The sequence below is a fragment of the Typopeltis vanoorti genome, chromosome 1 (assembly GCF_054136105.1).
Source record: "Typopeltis vanoorti isolate ZY-2024b chromosome 1, IOZ_Tvanoo_1.0, whole genome shotgun sequence".
NCBI classification, from domain to species: domain Eukaryota; kingdom Metazoa; phylum Arthropoda; class Arachnida; order Uropygi; family Thelyphonidae; genus Typopeltis; species Typopeltis vanoorti.
Genome location: NC_143549.1, coordinates 78,582,433 through 78,603,990, shown reverse-complemented (window position 1 = coordinate 78,603,990; position 21,558 = coordinate 78,582,433). Strand labels below are relative to the sequence as shown.

The 21,558-nt window shown below is 35.2% G+C and overlaps 1 protein-coding gene across 1 annotated transcript in view; it reads left to right on the top strand.

Annotated features, from left to right (window-relative positions):
• Positions 1-21,558, top strand: part of LOC150110121 (uncharacterized) — a 443,476-nt gene that overhangs the window by 301,256 nt on the left and 120,662 nt on the right. The window contains 1 exon segment of the mRNA XM_090397974.1: positions 13,796-14,963. Within this exon segment, the coding sequence (XP_090254100.1) occupies positions 13,796-14,963 (1,168 nt within the window).

Genomic DNA, 21,558 nt, shown 5'->3' with positions numbered 1-21,558 from the left:
AGTTAATGTATAATAGGATTGAACTTACGATTTACGATATAACATTATATGAAAGTAAGGATATAACAATAACACAGCCGACGAATTATTGTTATAACAATACCATTTCCTTTATAATTGTGATTCATATAGATGATGAATAACTGTGGAGATAATGTTGACTTACACTTGATTTAACTTCAAGCCATCTTCCTGTATTTCCTTCAATTCTAATTACCGACTTGCAACTGAAACATAATCTATGTATTATTCAACATAATATCTCCAAGTTACTGGTCCATGTCGTGAACAGAAAATCAGCAGGTACTTACCGTTATTATTAGCTTGGATCTTTTCTCCAAAGTTTCAGACTTGTACTCTGCTGTTTAGATCTTGAACAAGATCTAAACAGCAGTAACACCTATTATGGTGATCTGGTTCTTCATGTCCCAGTTCTTCTGCTAGTTCCATTTCTTTTCATTGATGATGCTTATATTTATGGTGGCAATCATGAACTCTGCAGATGTTGAGTTAGGATTTGTTCCAGTAGCTCACTTTTTGCTCTTTGCATTTGCCTTCTCTGATGAAAACAACAGGGACCTTATTTAATCAGGTGACAGTTCAGCTAACATGAAATTCTGTCAGGTTGTACCATCATCTTGTATAATTGTTGAAGCCAATAAGAATACAATTTGGTCGACTAAATCCCAAATTGCCAGCCTATTCCTGTTCGTTCAGTATCCAGGAAGATACCCAACAGACGTTCACCATGACAATGTGAAGATTGGATTTGGGCTCTGGTTAGTTCTCCACATTACTTAAAAGGTGACATGAAAGTCTCCTATCAGTTATTCAGCTTTGACCCTTAAATACTCTTTAGGTTTGTTTCAGTGTAGTAATTAGTAACCATTCTGTGGAATAACCATTTAAAGTAGAAATGTTGGATATTTCAGTGATGGCAGACATAATTCTGAAAATGTCACTCATATTGCTCTGGAATAAATGGAGGAAAAGTTGCTGTTTTTTTACTTGGAATTTAATCATGTTTTCTGAGCACATCGAGCTTCCAGTGAGTGAAGTGTGGTATTATAGTGGGGGATGAATCTCATCTACCACCTAGTGGCGCCTATTATTATAGAGGATTTTTTTTCCAGCGGTGTAGAAGATTCACTTACATTAGTTCACTGCTAGATAGTATTCTTCAAATCGATAGTCTGTTGTCTGTCAACATGATGGTATAAGCAGAAGAGTTGGTTGTTTCAGGATGACTGAACTTCAAAAAAGTTCATTGTATACCATGAAGTCTGAGAAAAATGATAGTATATTAGTTCAGTCAGCATTTTAGACAGTGATTTAACCAGTGATGCTGCAATCATGCAATCTCCTCTGGCTGTCTTAAGAAGAATGTTTTTTTGCTTCTTTTTAGACCTCAGAGAGAGAGATTAGTGATGTCAAACACTAGAGGTATCATTTGTTAAAGAGTTGGGCAAGTTTTTTCACGTGTATGATTTCACAAAGAATTCATCACTACACAATTCATGTCCCTCCTAATTTCATGGGAAGGAGGAGAAATGAAGCCTTGCATATCTACTTTATAAATACACACTATCTACCAATGATTGTCTGGACACCCCCTGTTATTTGAAGTTATGGAACGTTCCATTTGTTAATACATAAAATTGGTGTACAGATAGTAAGAAGAAGTATTTCATAGTTGCAGTTGAAGTATGGCAACACTACATGAACTCGTGACTTTGAGAGAGAGAGAGAGAGAGAGGGGGGGGGGTTATCGTTGACTGTCACGTTGGTGACATGTCCATACATGCCATTGCCACTCAACTGGAGCATCCAAAATCAATGGTTGGCAATGTGATCAACAAATGGAGACGTTCTGGCATCCCTGGTGCAGACGGCTGCTGAAACTGACTGACAGGGACAGGAGGGTGTTAAAATGGGTGGCATGCAAAAACTGGCTGCATTTGTCACAGACCATTCGTGATGAGTTCCAGAGTACCAGCAGCACTATGGTGAGCATTAAGACTATGAAAATAACTCCATTTACTGGATTTGCAAGCCAAACATCGCAACAATGACCAAGATGGCTCATCTGATCTGGTGCAAAGAGTGTGTGAACTGGACAATTGACCAGTAGAAAATGGTACTCTGGAGCAATTAATCAAGGTTCACCAGTTTCCAGTCGGATGGCAGGGTGTGGAGGCAGCCTGGTGAATGCTTGTTACCACAGTGTGTTGTACCCACATTAAAATTTGGTGGTGGAGGAGTAATGGTTGTGGGGTGCATTCACTTGGTTTGGAGTGGGACCACTGCTTATTGTCTGTGGTTCCATGAAGACAGTTCAGTAAAATACCTTGATATTCTGAATAATCAGGTGCTGCCTACACTGTGGAGTTTTTATGGAATAGACCTGTGTTACTATCAAGACAACAATGCTCCATGGCACAAAGTTACAGCTGTTATGGAATGGTATGAAGAGATGGGTGTTAAACGACTGTCCTAGCCTGCACAGAGTCCTGACCTCAACCTAATAGAACACCTGTGGGACAAATTGGAGCCGCGATTGAAGTCCAGAGCAGCACGTCCTCAATCTGTCACTGAACTCATTGCTGCTTTGATGGAAGAATGGAGACAAATTCCATCCGATGTTTGTCACACGTTGGTGGAAAGCCCCCCCCCCCCCTCAAAGTGTGCAGAAAGCGATCAAAGCCAAAGGTGCGCACACCGGATATTAGGGTTCGCCTGCTGGTATGAATATTAATATACATATTAATTTCATCTCGATTTCAAATCTAAACACATCCACCCACCACATGTCTCTCATAATGATAAACTAGGTTATCTCATTATTTTCCTCGATCACTACTCCCCCCCCCCACACACACACACTTTTACACGATTCGATTTTTGTCACCTCAAAGGTTGCATTTCTGCTCCACTGGATGTTTCATTATTATCATATACAGTGGAGAATCTTGTTTTTTTATCTGATTTTAGTACAAATCTCATTCTGCCATATGCATTAATTCTCTCCACTGCTCTTCTGATTCTGTTGGTATTCTGAATTTTTTTTTATTTTCTTACTTTAAATCTTGATTTTATCTAGTTCAAGTTTTCTAATAGCAAAGGCTAATTTTTCAGAGATTTTAATGTAGGCAGCTAGCTTCCTTTTTCACAATGCATCGGTCTAGTGCAGGCAGAAGCATGACCATGCTCTCACTGAAAAAAAAAACAAGTTTTAATCCTGTTTAATACCTAAGAAATAGTTATAAGGAATGTTCAGCTAAAGGTAAGCCAGCTGATGATATTGATGTGATAACATTTTCCTTCCTAGAAACTTTGATTTTTTTCTTAATAGCAAAAGATATAGTAATCCCAATGCCTTGGTTTCCTTGGCCATAATTCTTACTACTCCCAGTCCTTTCTTCCCACCTGTGCTGATCTTAACAGAGAAGCATACTGCATTTTCCATCACCATTTTGATCTCTTATAAATTGATCACATACCTTCATACATGTCTTCATACATCATAACAATTCTCTGAATACTTACTAACCTAGCTGAAAGTCCTCCATATTTCAGTCAACAGACTGTAGATTCACTTCTCTCTGTGGTATGAATCTTTGTGAAAGTTTTTAGATGGTAGATGGTGTTCATGCCTCATATAAGACCATCGGCCTGCTTATCAAAAAAAAGTTACTTGGAAAAGTTCCATGTTTTTTTTTTTTTTCCCACCCTAGAACTGACTTTCTAGATTATTTAACTTAACTCTTAGTCTGGGATGAGGAGGTGGAGGATAGCCGGCCTGGTTGTATGAGTGGTTAGCGTATCCACTCTCCACCAAAAGGTTGTGGGTTCAAATCCTGCCATGGGCATGGATGTTTGTGATTGTCTGTGAAAATACTAGTGGTGGTGGTGGTCGGTAGATGCCGTTGGTGTATTGCAATTAATTGTTGTTGGTGGGTTGAGTGGTGGAGACAGAGAGTTGTAGAGTAGGTGCCATCCCTCGACAAGTCTTTTGGACTCCCTGAAAGTATCGCGTAATAATAATACTTGATTTCTTTTCCACCAGTAAATTTGTGTCTCCTTTGTACTGTTTATATCAGAACTTGATGATGACTATTTCTGATAAGAATTAGCCTCCTTGAATAGGGAACCAATCAATTACTAATGTTGGTCCATTTTCTTATATATATATATATATATATATAGAGAGAGAGAGAGAGAGAGTATTTAGGTACCCCTGTGCAGACCTACAATAATATATTTCTTAGTGTCCAGAATGCACTACACTGAAGTGAAAAAATATATAAAAACAAAATACAAGACCTTAGAAAACCAGTGGAAACATCTGAAGAAAACACATTTTATTCAGCACTAGAAAGCAGGTCATTTCAGACTCCAAAAGTTAAAGATGCGGTCCTGGAAAAGAAAAAATCATGATCAAAAGTGCTTGCAAGTAAGTTAGTGTATGTAAAAGTAGCCAAACAGAAATTCTGGGAAAACTATGGGAAGAACATAGAAGATAAATGAAAGTAGCAGAAATTTGGAAGCTACTGGAAAAGTTTAGAAATGAGGAAAGAGTGTAAAAGTAATAGTAAATTAGTGATAGTAAAGGGGACTTAAAAACTAAAGATAAGATATTCTGGAAATAAAAAAAGAAAGAGAAATAAAATAATGTAAGAATTAAGGAATTTTTTTGCTGAGTGTTCCAGCTGAGATTTATATAAGTATATTTGAGGAGAACTTTACTTGGAGTGAACAAGCTAGGTTCAAGCCAAGTAGTGCTTATCATAACCATAATTTAACTTTAAGACACCTGTCTGCTAGCCTAGTTAGCCAAGTAGTTCGTCACTTGCTCTCCAACCAGCAAGCTGCAGGTTTGAGTGCTGCTTTGGGCATGAGTGTTTGTGATTGTCTCTTGGTGGAAAAAATTTCATTACCTGGTGACCTACTTATTGGAGATTATTTTATTTTCCTAACTTTGCACTGAAAATAGTGCCAACAGCGAAGTGGCTTGAGAAAGTTCCATGTTTGGTCTCTAGAGCAGTTTCCAGATAATAATTTTTTTTAAAACAAAAAAAATATGAAATTAATATAAATGAAAAAAATCCTGACTTCAGTAATGTAATATTAAGTATAGCCTTTTGTGAATTTGGGAATTATATTAAAAAAATAAAAAGTTGATAAGTCTTGTGAATATAGCAAGGATCTGTATTTGTTTTGTAGATTTGGAAATAGCATATACAGCAAACCCTCAGTATAACAGGCATTACTATAACAAACTCATACATTAGAACAAATTACTGAATATTATTTTAAAATTCAAGATATAAGAGGAAGAATTCATCATAAAATATTATTACTAGGATCACTTATATTTAATTTTAATGTTTATTTGTAAAATTTTTGGCTAAGTTTTGTTATGTCGTTGTTTCTCTCTAATTTCTTAACTTATATACTTCTTTAACCTCTAGTATCTTTTCTTGTGTATAGCCTAACTAGATTCTACCTAGGGATATTTCCTTTTCAGATACTGGCAAATTTGTATTTATGCTGTGCCAGCCAGTATCTTATAACAGGAATTTATTCAAGTTCAGGGAAATATTCCTAGATTCATTGGCATACTCTAACACACACTTAAATAGATATCGGTACTTTGCAGTCGTGACCAATGATCTATTACTTCAACATATATATATCTAAAATTTCTCCCGTTATGGTTCTAATTTTATAAGTGGTAATTTGATATCTCGAATTCAGGCATGACTCAGGCATATGCAATAAAACGTTTATTGGAACTAAATGACAATTACAACTAAATTGAATCAAATTACTAAAACTTCTAAATCTCTTGCTGAGTTAAATCTCATGCTAAGATAATTAAACAATTCTAAATTAATCAAGTTCACCTAGACAGATCAAATTGTTAATCACACAGAACAATAGAAAGCGATGACAATATTACACTAAATTAAGATTCTCTCATGCATGCTGTTCATAGAGTACATACTATACAACTTGTTGCTTTCTCAGTTAAGGTTATCTATTAAACAAAATACACTTATTACTTCAGTCACATACAATTAGATTCGTTCCTGACAATTCCTTGTCCAACAGAATTTGCTGTCTCAAATACGAAATCTTATCAAAGTTCTCTAAAGGATTGTCCACATTACTTAATCAAACACAAATTTCAATCTTCTATCACTTCCGTAACATATAACAAAGATCTCTACATTACCCAGTTCTTTCCAAAGGTCTGTTAACTACCACGTGTTGTTCTGGTCATCCTTTGATCGGCTATCTCAGTGCCTGGCTTTTGGCTACGTCGTCCTTTCTGCTGCTGCTGGACTCGAGTTAGTTTCTGCCGCAACTGAGGGCTATCTCCGCTCCTTTCCGATGGGACATCCGGCGACTGGCACGATTCTTCATAGGCTGATGATTCGTTTACAGCTCCACGTGGAATCTTGTTGAGCATAATCAGGAAAACGGCCCACTGTCCGACATCATAGAACCCTGGCTCGTCCTTTCTTCGACCACCGGTCAAGAATCCTCGAGATGAAATCCGGAACAAAAAGCCTTGCAATATGGTGCGCATTGCCTTATATTCTGTGTTCTAGTGCGCTCTTTTTGCTGTATGATTTTTTTTCGCACGACCCTTAGTTTTAATGCCCTTAAGATGATCCTTAATCTCCCTATTGCTGTTAGGTGCTGTCTTCGAGGAAAGCGCACTTACGTTATTTTCCGCGTACGCTGTAGCCTCCGGCGTTATGACCGATACGTGCGTTTCAGACGCAACCTTTGCACTGTTACTCATTACTGTCTGGCGATTTACATTATTTTAGATAGCTTAATAGGACACAAATTTAAGCCAATATTTCCTTTACATATAATCACTAATTTGGCATAATTCTCTAGTTTAGTTTTCCGTTTTGACTACAAATATTTCTAATACATTACACATATTAATGCACATTCTCATATACAACAAACAAGGTCTTATTACTTTCTGCTGGTGTGCAGGTATTATCTTAAATTAGTTAGAATTTTCATGTTAGATTCTGAATGAACAACTTCTTAGAAAATCCTCCATTCAGGATCTAACAGTTTCATAGCCTTAGAAAAACAATTCAATCGAAAGCATGTGATATTATTTGCACTATCAGCTACAGGAGAATAGCTCCATGTGCATTAATAGATATTCAAAATAAATTACAATAAAATATAGTTAAATTATTGTTAAATATGAACACATAAATTAATTACAAATTAAGGAACACATAAATGGTGAGTATTAGTCAGTATAACTTCCCAAAATTGGGTTATGAATGTGTGCTTCATGGCTTTTTTTTGTAAAGTCTTTCCAGAAGAAAATAACTTTTGTGTAACATTTTGGGTTTTGTTCCACCGAATCCTGTGTTTTGTAGATAATGCATGGCTTGCTAAAATAGATTTGTTGGGTTCTTTAAATGAAATGAATTCCTGATGTTCTTCGAGATGAATTTGTACAGACTGTCCAATTTGTCCATAATAACATAAGCCACAAGTGCAGGGGATTCTGTAAACTCCAGGATAAGAAAGGAGGATATTTGTCTTTATGTGCGATAAGGAAGGTATTAAGTTCCCAAACTGGGCGGAAGGTAACTCGTAAGTTAATTTGTCAATGTAATCTTGCTATTTTTTCTGAAAATTCTTTGGCATACATAATACAAATCCTGGTAATTTCTTCTTGAGGCAGGTTCAGATGATGGCCATAATTATTGTTTTAAATTTTTTTTGTTTTTTTTTTTTTGATAGTTTTTGCATTATAACCATTAGTGATAAAGGTAGTTTTGATAATAAACAGTTGTTTGTTTAGAAGAGAATCTGTAGAACATATTTTATGAGTTCTATCGACTAAAGATTTGATTACACCATATTTCTGACAAGGGTGATGATGTGAATTAGAATCAATATATTTACCAATATGAGTTCGTTTTCTATACACTGAGAACAACCGTAGACTACCATTTGGTTGACGTAGAATGAGAACATCCAGAAAAAGGAAGATAATTGTTATCTTCTAATTTCAGGGTAAATTTGATTCTTTGGTTTATTGAATTATTTTTTTTCAAGAAATTCATAAAGATCGGACAAGAATGAGTTCCATACAGCAAATACATCAATTATCTGTATCAAACCAATAGTTTAGATGAAAAAAAACTTCTGTAATATGTTGTTTGAAATGTTCTATAAAGTAATTAGCTAGAGTTGGGGAAAGGGGAGACCCCATAGCTGTTCCCACTATCTCTTTATACAGTTTTTTTCTGGCATCTAAAGTATCCTGAATTAATGAAAAAGTCGATTAAAACAGATATTTGATGCTAGGATGCAGAGAAAAAAAAAAAGAAAGACTTAGAGATCTTTTTCCTTTAGTGAATATAAGATTTCACCAGATCTAGTAAACAACTAATTAATGCAGAAGAAAGTTTTTGATAATAAGCTAATGATAATGTAAGCCTAATTATGTCATACGATCATAGTGGTATCCTATACATTCCTTGAGGATGTGTAGGAAACATTGACTGCCAACATGGTTGGCTTGCAATCCATCATCTTCATTTCCTGGTATTGGACATCATCTCTGCTATCCACATTTCTGAATACATTTTAGGAAGTAGATGGTTTTCATTTTGCAGTGTGAGATCTTTCCTTCCTTATTAAAAGGCTGTTCATACCACACCCAACATAAAAAACTTACCCATTTAAAAATTTCATTTGAGAATTTAATATTTAAATGACACCTTTTCACTTTTATATGAAAAAGTTTTTCACCTTATATATCACAAATCTCATTTCCTTTGCTATCCATTCTGGATATTTCTCTTGGAAGCACAAAATTTATAAAGAGATAGTGGGATACCTCTGTGGGTTATCCCCTTTCATCCCCTTGCCATTTTTTTTAATGAAATATTCTGAAAAAAAAAACAAGCTCTTGATTCAGCCTTCTCTCAAACCTATCTGGATAAGATATGTGGTGATGTGTTCCTTATTTACCCTCATGACCAAGACTCTTTAGACTCTTACCTATCTTACTTCAGTAGTCCCTAGAATCCAGTTTACTATGGAAAAAGAAATTAATAATGGTATATTCTTTCTGGGCACCTTGATCACATACCTGCCTAATGGTAACTTGTCCTTTTCGGTATACAGGGAACCAACTCATATAGGTAGATACATCCACATTTCCCATCACCTCTCCACACTCAACAATATGGTATTATTAAAACACTAACTAATAAAGCCCATAACCTTTGTTCCAATGAATCCCCCACCCCTCTCTCTCTCTCGCACGCACACACAGTCCAACTTAATCATATACACCACACCTTATCTAATGGCTATATTTCCCACAGCATCAAAAAAAAATTCGATTCTTCCCCCAATCCTCGACCTTCTCTTTAGAAAGATTTTAGTAATGGTATCATCATCTCTATGTTCAAGGCACTTAAGAAAAAATAGCCAGAATCTTAAAGAAAAACAACTTCTAAATAGCCTTCAGGCCCATTGAAACTAGCTACCTTTATCTGCTCCATTAAAGACCAAATCCCTCCTCTCTTAGTTCCTGAAGTTAGCCTGCTATGACCAGACAGGAAGATCAGCCAACATCCTCATGGAAAAACAAAAAAAATACATTTGCAGTCATGACTATGGTCAATCAGGCCTTGCAAACCATGCTTTGGATATGGCTCATAGAATCAATTGGAAAGACTACCATATTCCATCACAATCAATTTAGAAGACAAAGCTGTTTTTAGAACTGCTACTCAGAAATCAGCCATAATTTGAATAGATATGGTTGCATTAAACTTCCCAAAATATGGGAAACACTAATATTTCAAAACCCAAGTTTACATCCTAGGCTGCTCACAGAGAGTGCCCCACCTAATTAGGATTCTAGTTTTTCTTCCATGTGTTTCACTAATGTTTTTGTTACCTTTGTGTGTCTTACAAGTCTCTATTGTACTCCCTGATAATTATTATTATCAGGATGAATTATTATTATCACAGACGAATTATTATGATTATTATTATGCGTGCACCTCCATGGAGTCCGAAGATTCATCACGGGAGACCCAATCTATCTGCACAATCTATCACACCTACAGTGACCATATTTTTTTGGAGAAAATAAAGGACAAATCAGAAATTGTTTCATAATAAAAAAAAAAAAATAAAAAAAAAACAGGCTGCGTTTATTTGTTTCACTAAAACTTAAAAAGCTTTATAACATTTATTATAAAATGTAAGCATATACATTGCATTTTAAACAATCATATTATTACTTTAAAAAAAATTTAATTTTGATACTTTTCACAAGAATGAACTTTTTTTAACAAATATTTGTGTTTTAAAAATTCATAAAACTGTATACAATTCATATCAAAGTTACATTTTGGTATAAATGCATGCTTTCAATGTTTTGATTTTTAATTGTTTTTTTTTTTTCAATGGTCCACATATTGTTCACTAATGAAAATACTCATCAGTGGGAACATTAGATCCAGGGAGACAAAAACAAAATTCAACTATTTTTAAAATGTTTTTAAAAGATAAGTGTTTATCTTGAAATATTTAAAAATTTCAACCCATCTATGTTGGCAGGACTCGTCATTCTTCGATCTTTTCACTGGTGATATAAATTTATAACATGTACATACCCACATCAACAACACAGCCATATATGCCGCACTGCTAGCCAGTGCTGGTGAAATGACAGTTTCATGTTTCTATGGGCTGTGTGCTGCAAGCCAATATTTAGTTTACTATTTCTATTCACAAAATAAAGGACGAAATGGCCATTTTAGAAAAAAAAAAAAAATAATAATCTAAAGGACAGAGCAGTGAAATAAAGGACTGTCCTCTTAAATAAAGAATGAATGGTCACTGTAATCATACCTCTCCTTGAACCCATTAACAGAAAAATCACTCACAACTGATTGGCAACCCATTCTACTTATTCACCACTCTCCAAGCAAAAAAATCTAGTCCTTACAACCCTACTGACCACACCTTTATTCAAATTACAGGGATGATCCCTTGTTCTGGTCCCTCTAGGCAAATACTGAAACATTTCCCCTGTATCTATCCTATAAAATCCTTTAAGCAACTTAAATGTTTTTACCATATAGTCTCTTTTTCTCTTATCAACCAACTTCTGCAATCCACACACCTTCAGTCTATTTTCATAGGGCACAGCACATTCCATAGGCCATTCACCATCTTGGTCACTCGCCTCTCAATCCTCTCCACCGCTTCCTCATCCCCAAGAAACCTAGGGGGACCAGACTTGAGCACAGTAATCCAGATGTGAGTGTATCAAGGCCTTATAAAGAGGAATTACAACTTCCTTATTTCTACTTGTTAATGTGTTCTTCACTATCTAAGTAATCTTATGTTCTACCTTAGCAATATGTCCTCTAAACTTTAATCCTCTGCCTACCACCACTCCTAAATCTCTAGCTTCATCTATTTCTTGGAGTACAATTCCATCAATGTGATAAATGGCTTGTAATCTATTTATCCCAAAGTGCATACCTTTACATTTCTCGACATTACGCTGACACCCATTATCTTTTGCCCATACTTTCAGCCTATTTAAATTATCCTGCAAGTTCTCCACATCACCTTGATTAACTATTACTATTAGGGGAGTGAACTGATGGCATCAATGGTAGAATCATATTAAAAATGAAGATATTAGGAAGGAACATGACATTATTAGCATTCAAGAATGTGTCAGCAGAGCTAATCTAAGGTGGTATGACCACTTAAATAGAATGGGTGACAAAAGGTTAGCAAAAGAAGTGTTTGATGCCAAGATGGCAGGAAAGAGACCCAGAAGAAGACCAAGGTCTAGGTGGATTGATTTGGTCAAAGTGCCTTAGAAGCATGAAATGTTAGATATGACAATATTGGAGTGCTCACAAGTGATAGTGATTTGGAGGAAAATTGTTGATAAGAGATTAGTAATAATGTAAACTTAATCATGTAGTGCTGTCATAGTAACCTGAACACCCCTTGGGGAATACATATCAGGAAATTGATGATTATTAAATATTATTGTAATCATTTCTTAGTGCTGCTTTACTCTATTAAGCCTCTAACATGTGAAGTAACCAGCATGAATAACAAAAGAGATCAGCGATGTCATATGGGGAAGGGGATATTCATGAATAAAGAAGTGATGTCAGAACTAATTATGATAATAGTCTTACTTAAAACTAAATTTTGATTTAAGATTTGCAATAGGTAGAATTTTTTTATATAAGATGAAGTATGGCCAGTAAAGTGGGGAGGTGGTTAAAGATTTAGCTAACTGCTTTAGCTTGCTGATTTAGTTAAAAAGATTTAGGTATCTAGTTTAAAGGAGGGAGACCACATAGCATCTATTATAAGACGAGAGAGGTTATGGGGGTTTATAAATTTTAGATAAACTGTATATATGTGGGTGGGGGATGGGGGGGGAGTACTACAAGGTTTGGGTTTTTTGAATAATTAAGGTTAGCAAAAGAGGTTAGTTAGTTAGTTTTTAGACAGTCTTTTTAATCTTTTCCTGAAATTCATAAACCAAATAACCCTCTGTGCATCCTATAATAAATGCCCCCCCCCCCCTTGAATTCTATTGAAAAGTTGAAATTGTTCAGTGGGATTTTTTCAAAGATGCTTGAAGTGGTTGCTCTTGATTATGGAATTTAATTAGGTTCTTTAAGCATGAATCCATAAATGCCTGTGAATACATGTGAAAACGAACACCTAATATTAGTTTTCACATGTATTTGCATCTATCATATCTGATAGAATGGGCTTTTTTTTTAAATAAAAAATGAAAATATGCGATATTCTATCAGCTTTACACATTGAATAGAATGTGTCATTTTCCATTTTTTACAAATCTAGTGACCTTCACCAGTTGACTGCAAATCCACCACAGTTTCCTGAAAACAGTATATTACCCTCTTCTTTTTTTTTCCATTAAAAAACCTTGTACATAAATGAGTGAAATGCTAGAATATCTACTACATCCATAAATACTCAATCTCCAAATCATTCTTCAGTTGGAGATCTAATAACCTTATTAACTTCGCTACTAATAAAATTCATTTCTATTTTGTGCCTCACACACAACACTTTTAATAATAATGGGAGTTCAAGACAAAATGAGATTATGATAAATGCCACTCCTTATCATCAGTGAACCTAGGTTTATTCTTTTACTGCAAGCATCGCTTTTATATACTCAATAAATTGTATGCTTTACTATAGATTGTCTCACAGTTGGTGCAGGCTAAGAAATCTCTTAAAAATTCTTGATTTCCTACAAAACTTCTAAGTTGATTAATGACTATTTCCACTGTGTTATACTACAGACATTTTTACTATTTTCCATTCACCCATTTGTTACCATTGCTAATGCCAGTTGGCCAGTAATGGTCTATTTGCCTCTGAGCTTGAGATGCAGCAACTAGCTGCCACTCAATCATGCCCCCCCCCCCACCTCTAGTCTACAGATTCTCTGAAACACCTTAAGTATTTCCTGAAACTACAGGTACTCACATCTAATGTTGATAACCTTCATATGTTCTTCCCTTTCTGTCTATGCAATGCAAGTAATATAAACTAAACACCGTCTTGTGTTTGGAATGCTAGTTTATATGTAGCAAATAGTTATTATACTTTGGTTATTGGTTATGATATTTTAAATGCTTTTGGAAGAAAAGAAGTTAATTTTTAATTTGTTTTTCTTTTTCCCAAATAGCATAATTCTTCTTCACTTACCTCACTGCCAAGTGAAGTTCAAGAACAAAGTGGAACACAGTCCGAAACTCATTCACCTCCATCCCCAAGAAGGCAAGCAAAATTATCAGCACCTGCATTAACCTCACAATCTGTTCTAGCAACTAGTACCTGCTCTTCACAGTCAACAACTCCTCCTGTAATTACTTGTTCAGCCAGTAAAGCAACATTATCTCAACCTGAACTACAAGTTCCACGTAAACTAACTGTGGCTACCAATTTGGAAGACTTGAAACTGGAATTGCAAAAGTTGCATAGTAACAGCAGTACTTCTTTAAGCATGAAAAATAACATTGAACAAGGTCTGCAAGCTATATTTTCTCAAGCTGTACCAGCTCAGACAATCACAACCTCAGCTCATCCTCAACCTCAAGTTTTGTCTCATGTACATCCTTCAACCACTCCATCACCAGCTGGAACTCCTGTTTCTGGACCTCCCTCTTCCCTTCTTAATACCCCTGCACAGACTGTTTCCCAGTCTTCTCTTCTAACTACTGTATCTTCTCAAATACCCATTTCAAATGAGCCCTTTTCTGTTACCCATATAACAAATTCAACATGTAATGTGCCATCAGAAACTGATTATGCATTCCCTAATACTGATGCAGGAACATTTCAGTTAGACTCAGAAAATAAAATTCCTAATGATTCTGGGGATCAATTTTCGGTATCTTCACAAGATGAACTACAGCAGATACCACAGGCATCCATTTCAGAACAATTATTTTCACATGCTGATATTAATCCTTGTTCATTATCACCATCAATTCAGAATATGTCATCTCATGTGCAACTATTTCCACAATCATCTGCATCTGTGCCCACTTTTGTTACATCACATATTTCACCTACTAGCCACTCTGTGATTACTGTTACCCCTGGAAATTCAGAGCCTTCGGTTATTTCTTCTGCTCTTAGTAATTCAGTATCTTTTCCTTGTAAGCCTGCTGTATTAATGCCTCAGGAATTGAGTCTTCCACTGCAACAACCTTGCCGAATGGCTATATCAGAGCTTCAGTTGAATTTAGGTGGTTCTGCTGCTGAGAACCAGCATTTGCTTGAGACACAGTGTGCTGACAGAATGATTGGATATTCTTCCTTAACTTCTGTAGCAACAGATGAGTGTGAAGGTAGTTTACTTGAATTATGCTATTACATTATTTCATGTTGCAATATTTAAAAAAAAACTTAATAAAATAGCTCAGCTGTATATACTTTTTTGCTATTTATTGCTTTTTGCTAGTAAATATCTTGGTATTTATACATACATTTTTAATTTTATGATATGAGTTTTGAAATAAGTAAATAGTCTCCTTTATAATCAAATTCTGAACAATTTCTAAAAAAAATATGTTAAGCACTGAAAAGTTCTAAGAATGTGTGTATTGCTATTTGAATGCGCATACTTTTTTATATTTATATTTTTGGTAAAGGGTCATCACTACCTTGAGATGGGTTGAATTTCTAATGAACATTTTGAATGATCATTAAATACATGCTTAAAAATGTTTTTGCAAGTCATGCAATAGGAGGATAGCATGAAATGAAATAAACACAGACATTAATCAGTACTAAGCATTCTGCTCTTCATAGCAAACTTTGTGCACAAAGTTGCATCAAATATCATACCATCAAAATTATGGTTTGCAAAATGAACAAGATTTTGTGGATTGGTATATGTTGCTACATTCCTCTCCAACAATAGTGCTGTTATTGTTGTTCCATTTGTTGGTCAATTCGGAACAACAAATGAATGGTGATCTTTTTTTTCAGCAGAGCTTCCCCCATCTCCCTGAGGGATGTGAATTTTTGTCATTCTGGATAATAGCAATTACTGCTCTACAAAATGTTTTAGCAATGTTTTTATTCATGGATGACACAGAAACTTATAGCAAATCCTGGAACTTCCCTTTTTGGTGTGCATGCAATACCACCAGACAGCTATTCCTTATTGGATTTCCAGAATTAATTTAAGAGTGATGTAGTATTCATTCACTCCATACTGTAGGGTTTAGTATATGTTATATTTTGTACGCCAGCAGAGGTTAGTCGATTGGTTGAGTCTGCCACTAATGGCTCATGCAAAAAAGGTTAAGCACGTCTGAGTACGGTTAGTAGTTGGAAGGAGTTCCGATCGTTCATTCAATGCTGCTGGCACTCTGCTGAGGAGATGGCCATTCTCACAGGGTTAACTTTGGCCTGTAAACTTATGTCAGACCGCTGTGCCCTCAGTGCACGTGCGGATATGACAAGTATATTTTATGTTCATATGCAAATAAGCATATGAATATTAGCCTGCAGCTGTGACATACTCTCCATCACTATATAACATTGTTTGGTAGGTTTACTCTGCTGTCCTTTACACGACAACACCGTCCTTGAGTATTGCTTACAATGGTTACTAGCTTGTCCCACAAATGCTCAGTCAGGTTAAGATTTAGACTCTGGCCAGTATTCAGACTAAATCCTTGCACATCTTGATTTGTACATTTTCTTGTTGAAATGTGTAAGGTGGTTTGCCATACAAGTGCATCACTAAGGTTGTGCCATCATATCATCTAGTATCTCACAGTATGCTATACCATTCATCGCACCAATGACAAAACTAGCAGACTAATCTTATTCATCAAGAAGTTTTTTATGCTATATACTTTCACTACTGCATATCACATTTATGACATTATGGTCCTGTTTAGAAATATTCATGAAGGTCAATTACAGATTTTTCTGTTAGATGAAAATGTAACAACCTTATTTCTACAGAAAATGACTTTCCGCTCCTCTATAGAGTAAGTTTTAAATGATATGAGTGCCATTGTTCTATTACCGATCATTAAAGTTTTTGACCACGGGTTGGTGATCAGCAACCAGTTCACAAAAGTTCTATTAATTCAGTGCTCTCTGTATAGTGAGATATGTAGTCCTGTATGCTTCTAATGAGCATTAGAGAGCTGATGTGTCTTTTAGTTGTAAAGACTTGATGTTTTTGAATGCCTGTGTAGGACATGAGGAATATTATCTTATCAGTTGAAGCCGAGTTATTCAATCTCAGAAGAGTTTTCCTGCAAAACAGAAAAAAATTATCAGTAAATACATTCAGATATAATACCTTTACATATGGCTTTAGTTGCATCTGTTTTTTTTTTTTTTTTTGTGGGTGTGTGAGACAACTTTTTTGAATGACTTAGGCCTCTTTTTTTAAAATAAAATATAGTCACTGATTCTCATTAATGAAATGCTATGCCATTCTTCGACTTGCATATTATTTCCATGTAGTGGGATTTGAGAATTCGAAGTCCCTGAATGCTGCTCACTTAAAAATCTACCATTTTTCAGTGCACAACATGGATATTCATGGATCAAGTCTTAGTTTCATATTAATTTAATTAGTATTGCAGTAAGGAAAGTTAGCCTTGTCTGCAAAATTTGCTGTATCTATCAATTACATTTGTTCTCTGTCTGTATTGTGGGATAAAAAAACATTTGAGAAGGAAAAACCCTGTCACCTCTTGTATGAGATTAGCATTTATTTTCATTTGAAAATACTTACAAATGTTTCCCACATCCTAGAGATGGGTTCAAATGTAGGTCTTTTCAACCAAAGCATCATCATTACTACCACCTGGGCTAACCCTTAGAAGTCTAAATTGATGATTTTAAGGACTGTATGCAGACATCTTCATTCACTCATCTAGTTGCTATTTAGGAGAGGCATGTCTATGACTACTTGTAGTAGTAGTTTTAGATGAGCTTTTCATCCCTCCCTTTCCTCCAGCAAATAAGCATTAAACCATTGTTCTAGAGGAAATTAGCCAGGAGTGTACTAACACAGACAGGGGTCAAGGTATAGTATCTGCATATCTTTCTGAGGAAAGGCCAAGGTTACTATGGTACTGTTCACTGTGGTAGATGTCTTTCATTCTCAGGCATAACACCACTTCACCAATTGGCAGCTTAACATTAACAAGTCCAGTTTTCTTTTTCCATTTCTCTTACCATGCAACACACACACACACACACACACACACACACACACATATATATATATATCGCATTTTTCCATGTATAAGACAAACCCTACTTTTTTGAACCCAAAATTAAAAAATCAATATTTTAAAAGTAAAACAGAACACATTTGATATTTTTTAAATATTCAAAATATTATTTAAATTAAGGGTATATTAAATCCCACATTGTTTTAAAACCGAATAAGTTGCCCTAGTTTGTACTACGTGCTTTAGCTTATGCTAGTAGTCGCCGATACTTTATAGTTACTATATTTGGCATGAAACTCTTTGATTTCCAATCTTTGAGTTTCTTATTCGGTTTTAAAACAATGTGGGATTTAATATCCCCTTAATTTAAATAATGTTTACATCGCCAAAATGAAGCCTATTGGCTCTTTATTTTAAATAATTTATGGCTGCACCTTTTTGACAACTCATATAGCAGAGTATATAAGTTCTTTTCGCTATACCCTTAGTATTTATTTTGATCTAGCTACTCGCCCATCTCCCGTATTGATCTTCAAATACTCCCATATTTTTCATAATCAATCATTGTCATTAATTTTTCAATGTATATTATAACCGCCAAATACAATTTGATACCTCATTGTGCCATTGATAGTTTGGAAAATTCTAATCGATACAATTCTGTTCTGACCAACAAATATACATGGGTGTTCTGGCAAAGATGTTATATGGGTCCATTGATCTTGTAACCTTTTGCACCATTTTAATAATCGATACCCATTCGGAATAATCAAATCGTTGGTAGCGATTTTCGATATACACTTCCAGATTTTGTTTGTCTGTTTCCTATCTTGCGTTCTTACCAGCCATTGTGTCTGCATTTATTCTCAAAGTGTTTTCAGTATCCTTGAACATAGAGTGCCATAGGATATTTTCATGATGGATAGTGACGGTGAAACAGTATAATGCCATTATTGGATCACAACAAATTTCGCTAAAATTTGTCGTGACCCAATCTCCCTTATTTTCATGTTCAAAAGTTGGTCACCCTATTTGTGAGCTATATAAGGCTGCAATTCTCTCTCTCTCTCCAATATGAACATATATATAAATCAGTAAAATATGCTATTGGATACCTCAATGTGCCAAAGTGAGTGCATAAATTTACTTACTAATATTGAATTAACAACCATTATCATTTGTCCGATCATTCTGTAAGTGCTGCATGTAATTGAACATCTACTATCATATAATTCCCTATCAATGTACGGATTGAATAACAGTGGTCTAAGGACCGATCCTTAGGGAACACCACTAGTTATTTTAAAACTGGTGTACTCACACCACCACATATTGGTTTCTAATAGCTATCCATCAGCCATCCTGTTATTCAAGTCTATAATCCAATCCTATTTCCTCTTTTTATACAACAGCCTTTTATATATCAAATTCTATCAAATGCCTTAACAAGTTAACAATACCATAATCCATCCATTCCCTTTATCCAACTGAGACATGACTTTACTTTAGTAAACCCATGCTATTTCTTTGCTAAGATAAGCTTATCTATGTAAGTTTTTACCAACTTTCTTGATGTGATGGTAGTTAGACTTATCAGTTTTTCCACCACCCTTAAAAAACAGGACTATCACACATTCTTTCCATTCCTATGGGATCTTTCCTGAGCTAAGATTCAAATTATACAACCAAATCAAGGGTCTAACCAGTTCAGCCAAGTATTCCTTTGGCACATTGTGTCCTTATTGCCAAATTTTTATCTATGTTATGCAACAGCTCTAGAACCTCTTTGTAATTTATTCTACCCTGTGGAGTGGTAGCACTGTGCTCTATGTTACATATACCAGGTTAATAAATCTTAGTAAAATGAACATATATTATTTAAAAAATTGCACATCTTCTTCAGACACAAGTACTCTCTACATTCAGTAACATTATATTTCACTTTTATTCCTTTTGTTACTTGCAGCATAATGATAAAATTCTTTTGGGTACCTTTTAATAGCATGACCAGTTTCTTTACATACTTGGACTTTGCTTTTCACACAATATTCGTAATTTTTCCATCCTGCTGTTTATATATTTATTATTATTATTATTTGACACCTCCAGGGAGTCCAAGGACTCATCGAGGAAGGATACCTGCTCTACAAATCCGTCTCCACCATTCAATCACCAACTGACAGCAACTAGACCAGTGCCATCTACCTCCGACCACCACTACCACTGGTATTTCTACAGACAATCATAAACATCCATGCCCACGGCGGGATTCGAACCTGCAGCCTTTGGCTGGAGAGTGGGTACTCTAACTACTCAGCCAACTAGGCCGGCCTTTATGAGAATAATGATATTTCATATCATTATTCTCACAAAGTTCCTGCCACATCACTTTCTTATGGATGTCTTGCTTAACAAGGTTCCACATCCATTGCACTTCTGCACTGTGTGTTCTTCAAACTTGGAATGGAAAAGATTTCCATCCAGGTCTGGACTTGCACAGAATGGTTTGTCAAAATATAATAATTCTTTTAATAACTTCTTTGAGTAGTCATTTTGGAATAGCTCTGCAATAAAGAAGTGACGTACCTAATGATACATGCGATTGATTGACTGTTCGCTATCCTTCAATTTGTAAAATAATGGCTGTTTGAGGCATTTAGATCTTTTGTGTGTTCGTTGTAAATCTTCCTGAAGATGCTGTCAGCCAAAAGACAGCAAAACATACAGATATAGATATACATATAGATAGCAAAACATTAGTTTTTAAAAAAATTACAAGTTTAATCCTGTTCTAATTAGTTATATATTTGATAAAAAGTCCTCGTAGTTGTTAAAACTTTGAGTGCCTTTCACTGTTTTCCATGTCCTGCCAATAATATTCTTCCCACTCAGTGACTTAACATAGTATTCTCCTGAGTTTGTTATAATTTCTAGCTTTGTAATTCAGCTTCTAATAACATCCATATTAGAACATTCATATACTTAGCTACTTCCCAGATCAGTATGGCATGATCACTGCTACTAGCCAGTGATAAGACAGTTGCATTCTTAACTCAGATCCTTATGATGTAATGAAGAAATCTAACACATTTTAAGCTCAAGTTCCTTCTTTCTTTCACATGTTGCTTATACTACTTGAGAAATATTGCTCACAATGCAGTAAATTTTTTTTTCATTCTTTTGAGTTTTCTCTGCTACTCGCACAATATTTGGATATTAAATCTCTCATAATGATTACTCATTTAGTTCCTATTGGGATAATTTGTCAATGCATTTCATTCTTCCTATCAACTGAACTGCCAGATCTATAGCACCACTGTGTCATATATTTCATCCTGTTAGCCTCCACTTCACACCAGATAAGCTCACTGCTGCATAGAACATTATTACTCGTGTGTTAAGGCTTAAGTACTGGGCGGACATCATGTTGGGGTTTAATGGAGTATTGACAGCACTAAGAAAGTATTAAAAACAAATTTTAACTGACTGTTAACATTATTATTCATTGTTATTGCTTTCGTAGTTTCTACCTTAATTGGGCACATCATCTGAATATCATTAGCAATAACTCTCCTTCCCTCTTTTCTTTCTTCTCTTCTGTCCCTCCAGAAAATATTATACCGTTTACACTCAATTCCAGTTACTATATTTGATACTGAGAGTCAATTTTCACTAAAAATGAAAATTTCACTTTTCACTTCAATGATCTTAGGTAACAACACATTCACCA